The sequence below is a fragment of the Narcine bancroftii genome, chromosome 5 (assembly GCF_036971445.1).
Source record: "Narcine bancroftii isolate sNarBan1 chromosome 5, sNarBan1.hap1, whole genome shotgun sequence".
Lineage (NCBI taxonomy): Eukaryota > Metazoa > Chordata > Chondrichthyes > Torpediniformes > Narcinidae > Narcine > Narcine bancroftii.
Window position 1 is genome coordinate 216,230,288 of NC_091473.1, and position 12,610 is coordinate 216,242,897.

At 53.8% G+C, this 12,610-nt stretch overlaps 1 protein-coding gene across 1 annotated transcript in view; it reads right to left on the minus strand.

Moving 5' to 3' along the window:
* ndufs2 (NADH:ubiquinone oxidoreductase core subunit S2) overlaps positions 1-12,610 on the minus strand; it is a 49,054-nt gene that overhangs the window by 3,481 nt on the left and 32,963 nt on the right. The window contains exons 3-13 of the mRNA XM_069941173.1: positions 11,926-12,116; positions 10,887-11,007; positions 9,080-9,192; positions 7,188-7,262; positions 6,759-6,836; positions 6,213-6,298; positions 6,006-6,125; positions 5,453-5,582; positions 4,758-4,853; positions 4,471-4,554; positions 4,040-4,097 (exon numbers count right to left, since the gene is read on the minus strand). Of these exons, the coding sequence (XP_069797274.1) occupies positions 4,040-4,097; positions 4,471-4,554; positions 4,758-4,853; positions 5,453-5,582; positions 6,006-6,125; positions 6,213-6,298; positions 6,759-6,836; positions 7,188-7,262; positions 9,080-9,192; positions 10,887-11,007; positions 11,926-12,116 (1,152 nt within the window). The remainder of the gene's footprint in view (positions 1-4,039; positions 4,098-4,470; positions 4,555-4,757; positions 4,854-5,452; positions 5,583-6,005; positions 6,126-6,212; positions 6,299-6,758; positions 6,837-7,187; positions 7,263-9,079; positions 9,193-10,886; positions 11,008-11,925; positions 12,117-12,610) is intronic.

Here is a 12,610-nt window from a genome sequence, read left to right on the forward strand (position 1 = left end):
TAATTTACCTGGAGACTGCCAAACCGGAATCCCTATCCATCAGTGAGAGGATTGAAGTGGGCAAGATGTTTCTGCAGGTGGACTCTCTCAAGTCTGCCGAGCAGCGGGTAATCCTTTCCAATGTCCTGCCTGCTATTGCCGATGATGATCTTCTACCCCACTTGCATCTTCTGGGGATAGTTCAGTCTGAGATCTCCCCAATCCTATTTGGCTTTAGGGAACCTGAATTGAAATGGATTTGCTCCTTTCAACGTCAGGTATCTAATCCTGCTGACGAAGGAGGGTGAGACTGAGGGGCAGTCCCAGGTCCAGTACAAGGGGAGGGTGTACGAATTTACTGGTCCGTGGGACGACCGTGGGGTCATGTCTGTAAGGGGCTGGGGCACGTTTGGAAGAACTGGGTCCAACCTCCAGGAAGCGAACTCCACCTCTGATGCCAAGGAAAAGAAGAAAGACCGAGATGACTTTCAGACGATCCAGAGCCAATATCTGTCCCAGAGCTCTGAGTGGGAGAGGCTATCTGCCTGAAGACCCACAGAAAACCAAGCAGAAGGTGGTAGAATGAGAGATGGAGGATGGCCCTGGGGAACCAGGACTACCTGAGGGGAAGGTTTTTGCTATGGATGATCCCTCAGCCTTGCTCAAGGCCTTGTGCCTTAGTGTAGATGAGCCCATTGTTGGAGAGGTTGAGTGCCATCCTGAAGATGAAACAGTATATGTCAGGGGTTAAGGGAGAAGGCACTGACCTAAGATCAGTCTACCCAGGAGTTCTTCATCCCAACCCCAGTCGATCATGGTCCCATGGGAATGGAGTCTGTGGATGTTGCTGGTGGGAGTGAACCATCCTCTACCCCCACCGAGCCAGGGACCTGAGAGATCCCTGGATCAGGAGATGGAGCCGTCTTTGTGCCCAATGTCTGCAGCAGTAGACATCTCTGCTATGCTGCCCCCTCTCCCCCCCCCCCCACCATGGGACCAAACTCTCAGAATGAGCCTGGGGAAGACCCCTCCACTGCTGATCTGAGGGATGGGATGATGAGGGGAAACCAGGAGGTGAACTTGAGACTCCCGCTTCTCAATGCCCAGCAGGTGAGCTGGTCATCAGTAGCAGGTCTCCTGAGGAGGCTGGGGATTCAGCCCATAGAGTTGGAGATGAGCTGGCCTCCATCGACAATGAGATGATGGATACCCTCGTCCACCCTGATGTGTTTCTAGGTGTCTGCGGAGAGGAAATCCAGGGTTTGCTAAATAACTTGAATTGAAGAAGAAAGACTGCAGCACTGATTGTAGATTACACAAAAATGCTGGAGAAACCCAAGTCCAAAACATTGGTTGTTTCTTTACCTTTGCTACACAAAGAATGCTGCGTGACATGCTGGGTTTCTCCAGCATTTTTATTTTCCTTTGGCGCTGTCAACGAATTGGCCTGTTACAGTGGTATATGTCTAATTTTTTAAAAAGGCAAGTTGGCTTCAGGATTAGGAAGGGGTGGGGGATGGGTAGAGAGAGTATGTGACAGCAAGTAATATACTCTTTCTATGTCAGTAACAATAGGAAATTTAAATGTGAACTGCAGTGGCAGGGGGAAGTATGCAGTGTGCTTCCTGCAGGAAGCTCACACCATCCTAGCAGATGAATCGACTTGGCACCTGGAGTGGTGAGGTGGTGTTTACGTGAAACACCTCAGCACCACTTCCACACCTTGTTGGCCCCAAATTTCTAGCCAGAGCTGCTCGAGGTCCAGAACCTGTTGCCAGGGTGCTTGCTGTGCGCCATTAACACATCCCCAAGCCTGGTCGGTTTTGCTGAATTCATTAGATTTTAGTGAATGTGTTGACCTTGGGTGGGGGCTGGGGACTTTAATTATCCCCTGAAGGGGAGGATTGTTCAGGATCCCAGCGAGACCAGGCATCAGTGAATAAGTTGAGGGGCATCGTTCACTTAGTAGATCTGTGTATCAGACCCAGAGTTAAGCTCCCTCTACACCGTCCCGTCACATACTCCCAGGGCATGTGTCAGACCCAGAGTGAAGCTCCCTCTACATCAACCATCACATAGCCCACATTATGGTCAAACCCAGGGTGAAGCTCGCTCTACACCGTCCCATCTCACATCCCTGGGGCACGGGTCAGACCCAGTGAAGCTCCCGCTACACTAGTCCGCCACACAGTTACAGGGCACGGTTTAGACACACCAAAAGAGTCTCCGTTTTCAGTGGTTAATGGAAAGAGGAAGTCGTTCAGTCTGTAAACACAGATCAAACTTGTCACTAAGTTTGGAGATAGAGCAGTAGAAAATGGATGCCAAGTTGCTTATGGAACTGGGAAGGATATGGCAGGGATGAAATGAAGACTGCATGTCTTACCAAATTGGCAACTGGGTCAAGAAGTGGAGTTTCCTTGGAAAGATATTCTTAAAGTAAAAGGTTGAGGAATGACAGGTGCTTCATTTGGGTAAATCAAACCAGGACAAAACTTGTTCTGTTAACAGCAATGTCGTAAAGAGAGAAGTGGGGTGGGGGACAGAGAGTGCAAGTACACAGTTCACTAAAGATGGCAGCACTAATGGAAGAGTAGTGAAGAGAGCATTTGGGACACTTGCCTTCATTGGCTGGACCACTGAATGTCAGATTTGCGATGCCAAGTGAAGTTCTACAAGACATTGGTGAGACCACATTTGGAATAATGCTTGCCTAGCTTTAGGAAGGCTATTATAAAGTTTGGAAAGGGTACACAAAAGGTTTATAAAATTGTTGCTAGGATTTAAGTTACCGCGAGACACTGCAAAAACTAGGTCTGTTTTCCTTACATTAGATGGTCTGATGGGAACTTGTTTATTGAGGCCGATAAAATCATGAAGGCGCATAGATAAGATGAATAATTACAGTCTGCTTCCCAGAGTGGGAGAATGAAAGGGCATAACTACAAGGTGGGGAGGGGGTGGGATTTCGAAGGTTAATTGGATTATGGTTCTTCACTTATGGATCGAGCTACCAGACTGTAATGGAGACAGGGATGTTAGCTTTCATCAAGAAACACTTGGATAACTCCATGGATGGGAGAGCATTGGAGGGGTCTAGGCCAAATGTGGGCAAGTGGAACTAAAGAAGGCACATCACCTTCCATGGACAAGCTGGGCCTGTGAGCCTGTTTCCATCCACTGGGACTCTATAGGCCTTTTTACACATGTGAATGACCCGTCTTTAAAGGCAACTTGGGTCGTTGACTCTGAACCAAAAAATGCTGGATCAGTGCAACCTCTTAGGCAAGCTGGCATCCCAGGCAGTACTTGAAACTTACAGCGCTAGCATCCTGTGTGAACCCTTTTAGACAGAAGCTGTTGCGAAACACATCAGCTCTGATACTACCTACCCTGGTAGTATCAGACATGGGATGAAAATGACCACCCCCATCCCACCTTCATTGTGTATATACAAGGAGATGAGGTAGTTAAATGTCTTTTAACGGCTATGTAAAAGGGGATAGCCAGAAACAGCTGGAGCCAAGGTTCCTGTTTCTTCTATCTTTAGAAATAGTTTAATTTCACACAGCAAAGGTCACTGACTGCAAATCAAAACTGTTCCATAATCAGGTTTCAGCCTAACTCAACACTATCTGATCACACCCTCCCAGGGCACGGGTCAGACCCAGAGTCAAGCAACTTGTCTACCATCCTGTCACACACTCTCGAGGCATGGATTAGATAAAGTGAAGCTCCCTCTACACCATTCCATCACACACTCCCGGGGCATGGGTCAGACCCAGAATGAAGCTCCCTCTACACTGTTCCATCACACACTTCTGGGGCACGGATCAGACCCAGGGGGAAACTCCCTCTAGACTGTCGTGTTACACACTCCCTGGGCACAGGTCAGAGCCAGGGGAAAGCTCCCTCTACACTGTCCTGCCACATTGTCCCAGGGCATGGGTCAGATACACAGTGAAGCTTCCATTGCACCGTCCACTCACACACATTCCTGGGGCAGGGATCATATACACAGTGAAGCATCCCCAACACCACGCACAGCCGCGATACACACCAATAATTGCCACCACATCCGCCAACATGTGTCCTTCTGCCATCCTGTCGAGTCCAGCCTGAAAAGGAGAAAGGAAAGAGTCATTTCCACAGAGGAGAAATGAGACACCTATAGAAATTGGAGGGAGAGAGGGAGGGGTGTGTGAATGGCAGGAGTCTTATCTAGCTGTGGGGTAGGTCTCGCTGTGCTTCAGAAAGGGCTACAGGCCCAGAAAGACAAAGTAAGAGCACAGCATGGTGGCTGACGATCACAGCCCTGTCCTCATGAACCCCAGTCACATGAAGCTGAGAGGCTGAGTGTTGTTCTGCTGTTCTGATGATCGTCAGTATGGAGTCAGGGTGAAGCCACTGCCTAGCCAGAACCCGCATAGAGTGGGCGAGTTCACGCCAAGCAGTGCAGGCATAGGGAGAGACCAACGCATAGCTACCTACCAGATGGGCAAAGCCAGGAGCTTTGATCTTGCAGCGATAGGGCCGGCTGCTGCCATCTGAGACCAGGTACACACCAAACTCCCCCTGAGAGAAGCAGAGAGCAAGTCAATGCAAGTTAGAGATAATGTAGGTTCAAGGAACGGGAGGGGGGTCCATGCAAGGGTGGAGGCAGAACAGTGGTGCCTCAGGGGACGGCTGGACAGTGGGGGAGGGGAACGGCGGGGCAAACAGTCACATTGACCGGAAGCAGTGAGGATACCCCTCATCTCCTCTCACCCCACACTCACCTTTGGGGCTTCGATTGCAGTGTAAGTGGCAGCAGGCGGCACCTGGTAACCCTCAGTGTACAACTTGAAGTGGTGAATTAGAGCTTCCATTGACGTCTGTGGGGGTGGGGGCAGATAGATGGTGAGTGAAGGGAGGGTGGCTCCACATGCCTTCCCACTGTGGTGAGCTTCAGCTTTGGATTTTACCTTGCTCTATTCCTCCCCCACCACTCCACAACACCGAGCTCCCTCGCCGCCCCCCCCACAGCCTGGCGCTCCCTCGCCGCCCCTCCCACAGCCTGGCGCTCCCTCGCTGCCCCTCCCACAGCCTGGCGCTCCCTCGCCGCCCCTCCCACAGCCTGGCGCTCCCTCGCCGCCCCTCCCACAGCCTGGCGCTCCCTTGCCGCCCCTCCCACAGCCTGGCGCTCCCTCGCCTCCCCTCCCACGGCCTGACGCTCCCTCGCCGCCCCTCCCACGGCCTGGCGCTCCCTCGCCGCCCCTCCCACAGTCTGACGCTCCCTCGCCGCCCCTCCTATAGCCTGGCGCTCCCTCGCCGCCCCTCCCACAGCCTGGCGCTCCCTCGCCGCCCCTCCTACAGCCTGGCGCTCCCTCGCCGCCCCTCCCACAGCCTGGCGCTCTCTCGTCACCCCTCCCACAGTCTGGAGCTCCCTCACTCTCCCCACAGCGTGCAGTTCCTCACTGTTCCTCTTGCATACCTTCATCTCACTTCGTTTGGGAGGCGAGACCTTGGCATCGTCCACTTTGATTTCACCTTCAGGCATCTTATTCAAACATTGTAGGATTATGCGTAGACTCTGCCTCATCTCCTCAATGCGACACAGGTACCTGCACAGTCACAATGAGCTGAGTCTCAGCACGTCAAGCCCCCTTCCTCCACTCCCCCGCCTCCAAGGTCTACTGAATAAGACAGAGTGAAGCTCCTTCCACACTGTCACGTCACACACATCCAGGGCACAGGTCAGACCAGGGGGAAGGTCCCTCTACCCTGTCTTATCATATGCTCCTGGGGCATGTGTCAGACCTAGGGGGAAAGTCCCTCTACAACATTCCATCGCACAGTCCTGGGGCACGAGTCAGACCCAAAGGGAAACTCCCTCTTCAACATTCCGTCACCCACTCCCAGGGCACAGTTCAGACCCAGGTGGAACCTCCCTCTACACCATCCCATCACACACTCCTGGGGCATGAATCTGACATGGAAAAACTCCCACGTCTGACCCACTCTCGTCCTCCTCCTTCAGCCCTCACCTATCATAGCAGTCACCGTTGCTCCCAATAGGAATGTCGAACTCCACCTGGTCATATACGTCATAGGGCTGAGTCTTCCGGAGATCCCACCGTATCCCTGAGCCACGGAGCATCACCCCACTGTGGTGGATAGAGAGTAGATGATTTGTGTGGGGTCTCCACTTAGCCCTGCAATCCCAGACTGAAGCCCACTCTCCTGCTCCCTACCTGAAGCCATAGTTGAGGGCGTCCTCCGCGCTTATCACCCCAATGCCCACCGTCCTCTTCTTCCATATCCTGTTGGCAGTGAACATCTGCAACAGAAAGGACCTGCAAGTTGTGGGCCACTCACCCCTGCTCCCAGACTACCCTTCCTCCAGAGTCTTGCCACCTATCTCTGTCTCAACAAACCCTCGCCCTGCCTCCTTCTCACCAAAACTGCCTCTATTGCCAAGCACCCAAATTCTCCCCATCCACACTCCTCTACCCCGACACCCACTCTTGCTTAAGCCTCCGTCTCCTCTTGCAACCCTTCCTCACCCAATCACCCTCCTCCCTGACACACTGCCTCTCCCGTCCCCAACTCCTCTCCCAACTACCCTCCTTCCCCAACATCGACTCCCTCTCTTCCTCCCTGTCTCTTTCACCTGATCTCACTCTCCAAAACCCACTTACCCTCTTCCCACATATTACTAGCCCCACCTGACTCCCTCATCCCCTCTGTTCCCAGCTCCTAAACTCTGCACTCGTGTTCCCCTCCCCTTTAGTTCTCACCTCCTCCACCTCGTCGATGCGGATGGAGAAGTTCTTAATGAATTCATAGATGTCGTCCATAAGGCCCAAGGGCAGGTCCTGGAGGGGAGGAAGAGGAATCAGATACAGGCTTGCTCTGTCCAGCCAATGACCCCACACCTACTCCCAGCAGGGCCTCTCACACTCACCACCTACCGAAGGCAGAGGCTGATTCAGTCACCCTGAACCCACCATTCAGCCTGGCTCACCTGATGGTGATTCCCCCCCACCCCTCTGCTCATCTGATGAAGACCCCACCTGCCTAAACCCGCTCACCTGAAGACCCCACCTCCCCACCCCCCTGCACCTCGTCCACCTGATGATGAACAGCCCCCACCCCCGACTTGATGAACACCCCCACCTCCCCACACCCCACTGATGAACACCCCCACCCTGCCCCATTCCACTCGCCTGATGAACACCCCCCGGTCTGATGTAGGCTGCGTGCATGCGAGCTCCCGATGCACGTTCATAGAACTCAAACATCTGGACAGAGAGAGGAAAGAATGGGTAATTGATAATCAACCAACAATAGCAGTTCATTCACTGGACTGATGTTTTACTAAATACCAAACTGTCTCATTAATTTGCGGGATCTCACTCTGAATGCGGAGAATGTGTCCTTTGAATCCTTACTTTGTTACCGAATATACACGTGTAATAGTAGCATTTTGTGGACCAATTTTTTGGGTAAAATTTAGGGGGGTGGGGTAGAGTATTAGATGCCTACTACATTTGACTGCAGTAAATACCTGCATGGTTCAAGGTATAGGGAGCTCGGACGGGCAGGCGGATGGGACCAGGTGGTAAATCCATGTTTGGGACGTCAGGAATTCAGATGGGCGGGGAGGTGGCCAGGACCAAGTGGGAAGCCTGGGTTCGGTGAATTGTGAGATCGGATGGGGATCGGGGTGTTGGGAGCTTGGATGGGCAGGTGTCCAGGTCAAAAATGGGGGGGGGGTTTCAATTTTTACACACGCTATATAAAAAGTACAAATTTTTGGGGCCAAAAATAGGGGGCTGACTTTTACATGGTATTAACAATAACACAATACTAGTTTTTAGATGCATGGTGGAGTAGGAAGTTAAATCAAACTGCTGAGACAATAACCAATTAACCAGCTGGTAATTATACACAGAATTAACTTGAGTCTCTACAGTTACTTAATTAAAAATTATTACTTTTTTATGGAACTGGTCAGTCAGTCAATTGTTTAGGTCAGTAAATAGGCAATAGTATTGTCAAGACTAAACTTTAAGATGGTAACTGATCAACAGTTAACTTATGAAATTGTGAGAAAATAGTTTGCCATTTAATCATGCGATGGGTGAATTAAACACAAATACCGGTAACAGCCAATTTCACAAAGAAGTTCTGAAGAACGCCTCAGGGTCCAGACGAGATCCCCTCCACTCTCAACCCAGAAACGACTCAGCCCCCCACTCCCAGCTCTGGCCCTTGGTATGAAACTTCCCCCACCCCGGCTCTGGCCCTGGGGGAGGGTGACCCTTTCACTCCGGTACTGGGGGAGGGGAAAACCACCCTTCAACTCTGGTTCTTGGACGACTTCCTCACTTAGGTCACAGGGGAGTTCCCTCGCCCCGTCCAGTCCAGGGGTGACCCCCGCCCAGTGCAACCCAGGGGCGACACCCCCCCCACCGGTCCAGTCCAGGGGTGACATCCCCCCTCCACCGGTCCAGTCCAGTCCAGGGACGACACCATCCCCCACCGGTCCAGTCCAGAGGCGACACCCCCCTCACTGGTCCAGTCCAGTGACCACACCCACCCTCACTGATCCAGTCCAGTGGCAACACCCCCTCACTGGTCCAGTCCGGTGGCAACACCCCCTCATTGGTCTAGTCCAGGGGCGACACCCCCCTCACCGGTCCAGTCCAGGGGTGATACTCCCCCTCCTTTGCCCACTCTGGTCTGGGCCTGACCCTGCCCCCCTCCAGTTACAGGGCCATGAGATGACTGATGAGCTCCGTGAGGGACGTGAGATGGGACAGGAGGCATGTGACAGGACTCTGAATTAATAGCTGGTCAAACTTTTAATTGATGAGGTTATCACATAGATAACTCAATGAAGTGTATCAGCTATTTAACTGGGTAAACCATGGGTTTTCACTTCCAATAGAATTAAACAGAGATTGGGTTAATCACAGGGAGATACTGCATGGATCCAGACTCTCTGGTGAACTAAATCTTTGCTGCCCATTCATATAGTCCACACAATGCCTTCATCTCCCCCTGGTTCTACCCTCCTCCCAGTAAGGGAGGCCCAATCGCCCCCCACACTCACCTTCTCCCTCTCCTCAAACATCCAGAAGAAGGGTGTCATGGCACCGATGTCCAGGGCGTGGGTGGTCACCGCCATGATGTGGTTCAGAAGCCGAGTCAGCTCGCTGAAGAGAACTGGTGGATGGAGGACAGTGAAATGGACCAGCTGATCATTCCAGCAGTGGGATTGGGGCATTGGGTACAGGATAAATATCCCTGTGTCTTGCTGATGGGGTGAGAACCATGATACCCCTGCAGTACCCGGGGCAGGGGCTGCCTTATCACTGCTCCCCCTCCGAGCATGGACTGTAGGGGGAATGGGTGCTGTCCTAGGAGGCCAATCCCTGGACAGTGACCCAACTGGTGTGCTCTTCACTGCTTTCCCCCACCTGAGCTGTAACCGTTCCTCATTCACCACCTCCCTCCCCAATGACATCATGGAACTGAGAAGTCAAAGTCCCCACTGAGCAGGGACTGTACACACTCCCTTCCCCACACCCCACCCCCCCCCAACCAAGATTGGGACCATTCGCCATTCCCCACCGAGCTGGGATTGTCCCCCCTTCACCCCAAACATGAACTGTCCCCTCTCCCTCACCGAGCATGGACTGCCCCCTCTCCCCCACCGAGCATGGACTGCCCCCTCTCCCCCACCGAGCATGGACTGCCCCCTCTCCCCCACTGAGCATGGACTGCCCCCTCTCCCACACCGAGCATGGACTGTCCCCTCTCCCCCACCGAGCTGGGACCATTCCCCCCTCTCACTGAGCATGGACTGTCCCCTCTACCCCACCGAGCATGGACTGTCCCCTCTCCCCCACCGAGCATGGACTGTCCCCTCTCCCCCACCGAGCATGGACTGTCCCCTCTCCCCCACCGAGCATGGACTGTCCCCTCTCCCCCACCGAGCATGGACTGTCCCCTCTCCCCCACCGAGCATGGACTGTCCCCTCTCCCCCACCGAGCATGGACTGTCCCCTCTCCCCCACCGAGCATGGACTGTCCCCTCTCCCCAACCGAGCATGGACTGTCCCCTCTCCCCCACCGAGCATGGACTGTCCCCTCTCCCCCACCGAGCATGGACTGTCCCCTCTCCCCCACCAAGCATGGACTGTCCCCTCTCCCCTACCGAGCATGGACTGTCCCCTCTCCCCCACCGAGCATGGACTGTCCCCTCTCCCCCACCGAGCATGGACTGTCCCCTCTCCCCCACCGAGCATGGACTGTCCCCTCTCCCCCACCGAGCATGGACTGCCCCCTCTCCCCCACTGAGCATGGACTGTCCCCTCTCCCCCACTGAGCATGGACTGTCCCCTCTCCCCCACTGAGCATGGACTGTCTCTCTCCCCCACTGAGCATGGACTGTCCCCTCTCCCCCACCAAGCTGTGACCATTCCCCCCCTCCCCCACCAAGCTGTGACCATTCCCCCCCTCCCCCACCGAGCTGGAATTGTCCCCCATTCTCAACCGAGCTGGAATTGTCCCCCTTTCTCCACCCCGAGCTGGGACTGCCCCCTCTCCCAGGGGCAAGCTTGGGTGAGGGGGTTTGAGCCAACATTCCACCTCCAGCAGTCAAATGCCTCGTTACAGAACAACTGGCCCACCAGGCTATCTTTACCCCTCTACCCCCAGAGCACAGTGGGACAGAGGGTTGGCATGCCTCCACTCTCTATCCAGCAGAGCTCGCCTTGGGGTTATGTATGTCCTGCCTGGAGAGTTGGGTGCCAGCTGGATCCCCGCCCCATCACACCTGGCGCGGGTTAATGACACAATGTGGATGGGAATGCGGCAGAACCAGCCGGCTGTTGCTGCCCCTACAGAGGACTCACCTCGGATCCACTGGGCACGGATCGGGGGCCTGATGTTCAGGAGTTTCTCCACGGCCAAGGAGTAACACTGCTCATTACACATCATGGAGACGTAATCCAGGCGGTCAAAGTATGGCAGCGCCTGCCAGGGGAGAGGCCAGTGTCAGTGCAAAGCGCAATCCAGACGCCAACATCAGAAGGCTCGCACACCCACACCCTCAAGGTATTCCGCACAACTTTACAGGGAGCTAGCTCTGGGGAGACCACAGGCAGCTAGCTCTGGGGAGACCAGAGGCAGACTGGGAGATTGCTCCGTTGAGCACCTCTTCTCTGTCTGCTGCCACAGCGAGGACTACCCAGTGGTCAACCATTTCTATTTCACACACCAGCCCTGCACGAACTCATCTGTCCATGGCCTCATTCACTGCCTAACCAGGCCACCCGCAAATTGGAGGAAGAACGCCTAATATTCCACTTTGGCAGTCTTCAACCAGCATCAACTTCAACAATTACTATTAACCCTCTCCTCTGGTCTCTCTCTTTCCTTCAGTTCCCCATACCCTTCCCTCTATCATAGCTACCGTTTGCCCCTCTCCCCATCACTTCTCTGCTTCTCCTACCTGTATCCACCAATTAATTACCTAGCCTGAGCTCCCCCTTTCCTCTCTCCTCCCACATTGCCGTTTACTTTTGATGAAGTTGGATGAGGCAAGAAGTAGAGGTCATGGGTTAAGGGTGAAAGGTGAAATGCTTGAAGGGTACATCAGGGAGAACTTCTTCACACCGAATGTGTGGTGAGTGTAGAACTAGATGGCAGCTCTATTTCGATATTTGAGAAAAAGTTGGACAGGTACATGGATGGGAGGGGTATGGAGAGCTATGGTCTGAGTGCAGGTCAATGGACTAGGCAGTTACAGATGGGTGGGGTAAATAGCCTGTTCCCAGCTCCTATAGGTTTAATTGTTCTCCACATGGCACACAGCACATGCAGCTTCGAGCGTGCCAGCACTCTGTGCATACGCGAGCCAACCCCCCCCAGGCCGCGTGTGGGCGGCGCTACCTGCAGGTAGGTCTTGTACTCGATGAGCTTCTCAGTGCCACGGTGGAGCAGGCCAATGTGGGGGTCACACTTCTTCACCGACTCACCACTCAGCTCCATCACCAGTCGCAGGACGCCGTGGGCTGCTGGATGCTGCGGCCCAAAGTTAATCACGTAGTTGGAGACGTTGCGATCCCTTGGTGGGTCCTTGTCTGCTCCGCGGGGGAAGGGGAGGCAAAGAGAGGGCAGGTGAGAGACAGCAGCAGGCCACTCGGCCCCTCCCTTCTGCTCCACCAGTCAGTGGCTCCATTGCTGATGTTCCTTCAGCCCCTCTCTCCTTCACTAACCCATTCCCTCAACAGCAAAAAGCCCAGTGATCTCTGCCCTGAATCAAGTTCAAGGACACACGTGCCATGAGGAAGTTTGTCTATCGAGCAGTTCAGAAAGACACCCCACATGTAATAGAGTAAAACACAGTAGTGGAGAGTTACCGGGAGGAGTAAGAAAAGAACAATTTTACTGGAAGGGGCACATTCAGGAGTATGATAATAGCAGGAAAGAAACGGTCCTCAAATCTGGTGATCCATGATCTCCATCCTGAGCGGTGGGGGGGGGGGGGGGGAAGGAGAAGAGAGTGGGTCTTGGGTGGAATGAGTCTCTTACTTGGTGCCTGCTTTTCCAAGGCAATGGGAAGTATAGACAGAGT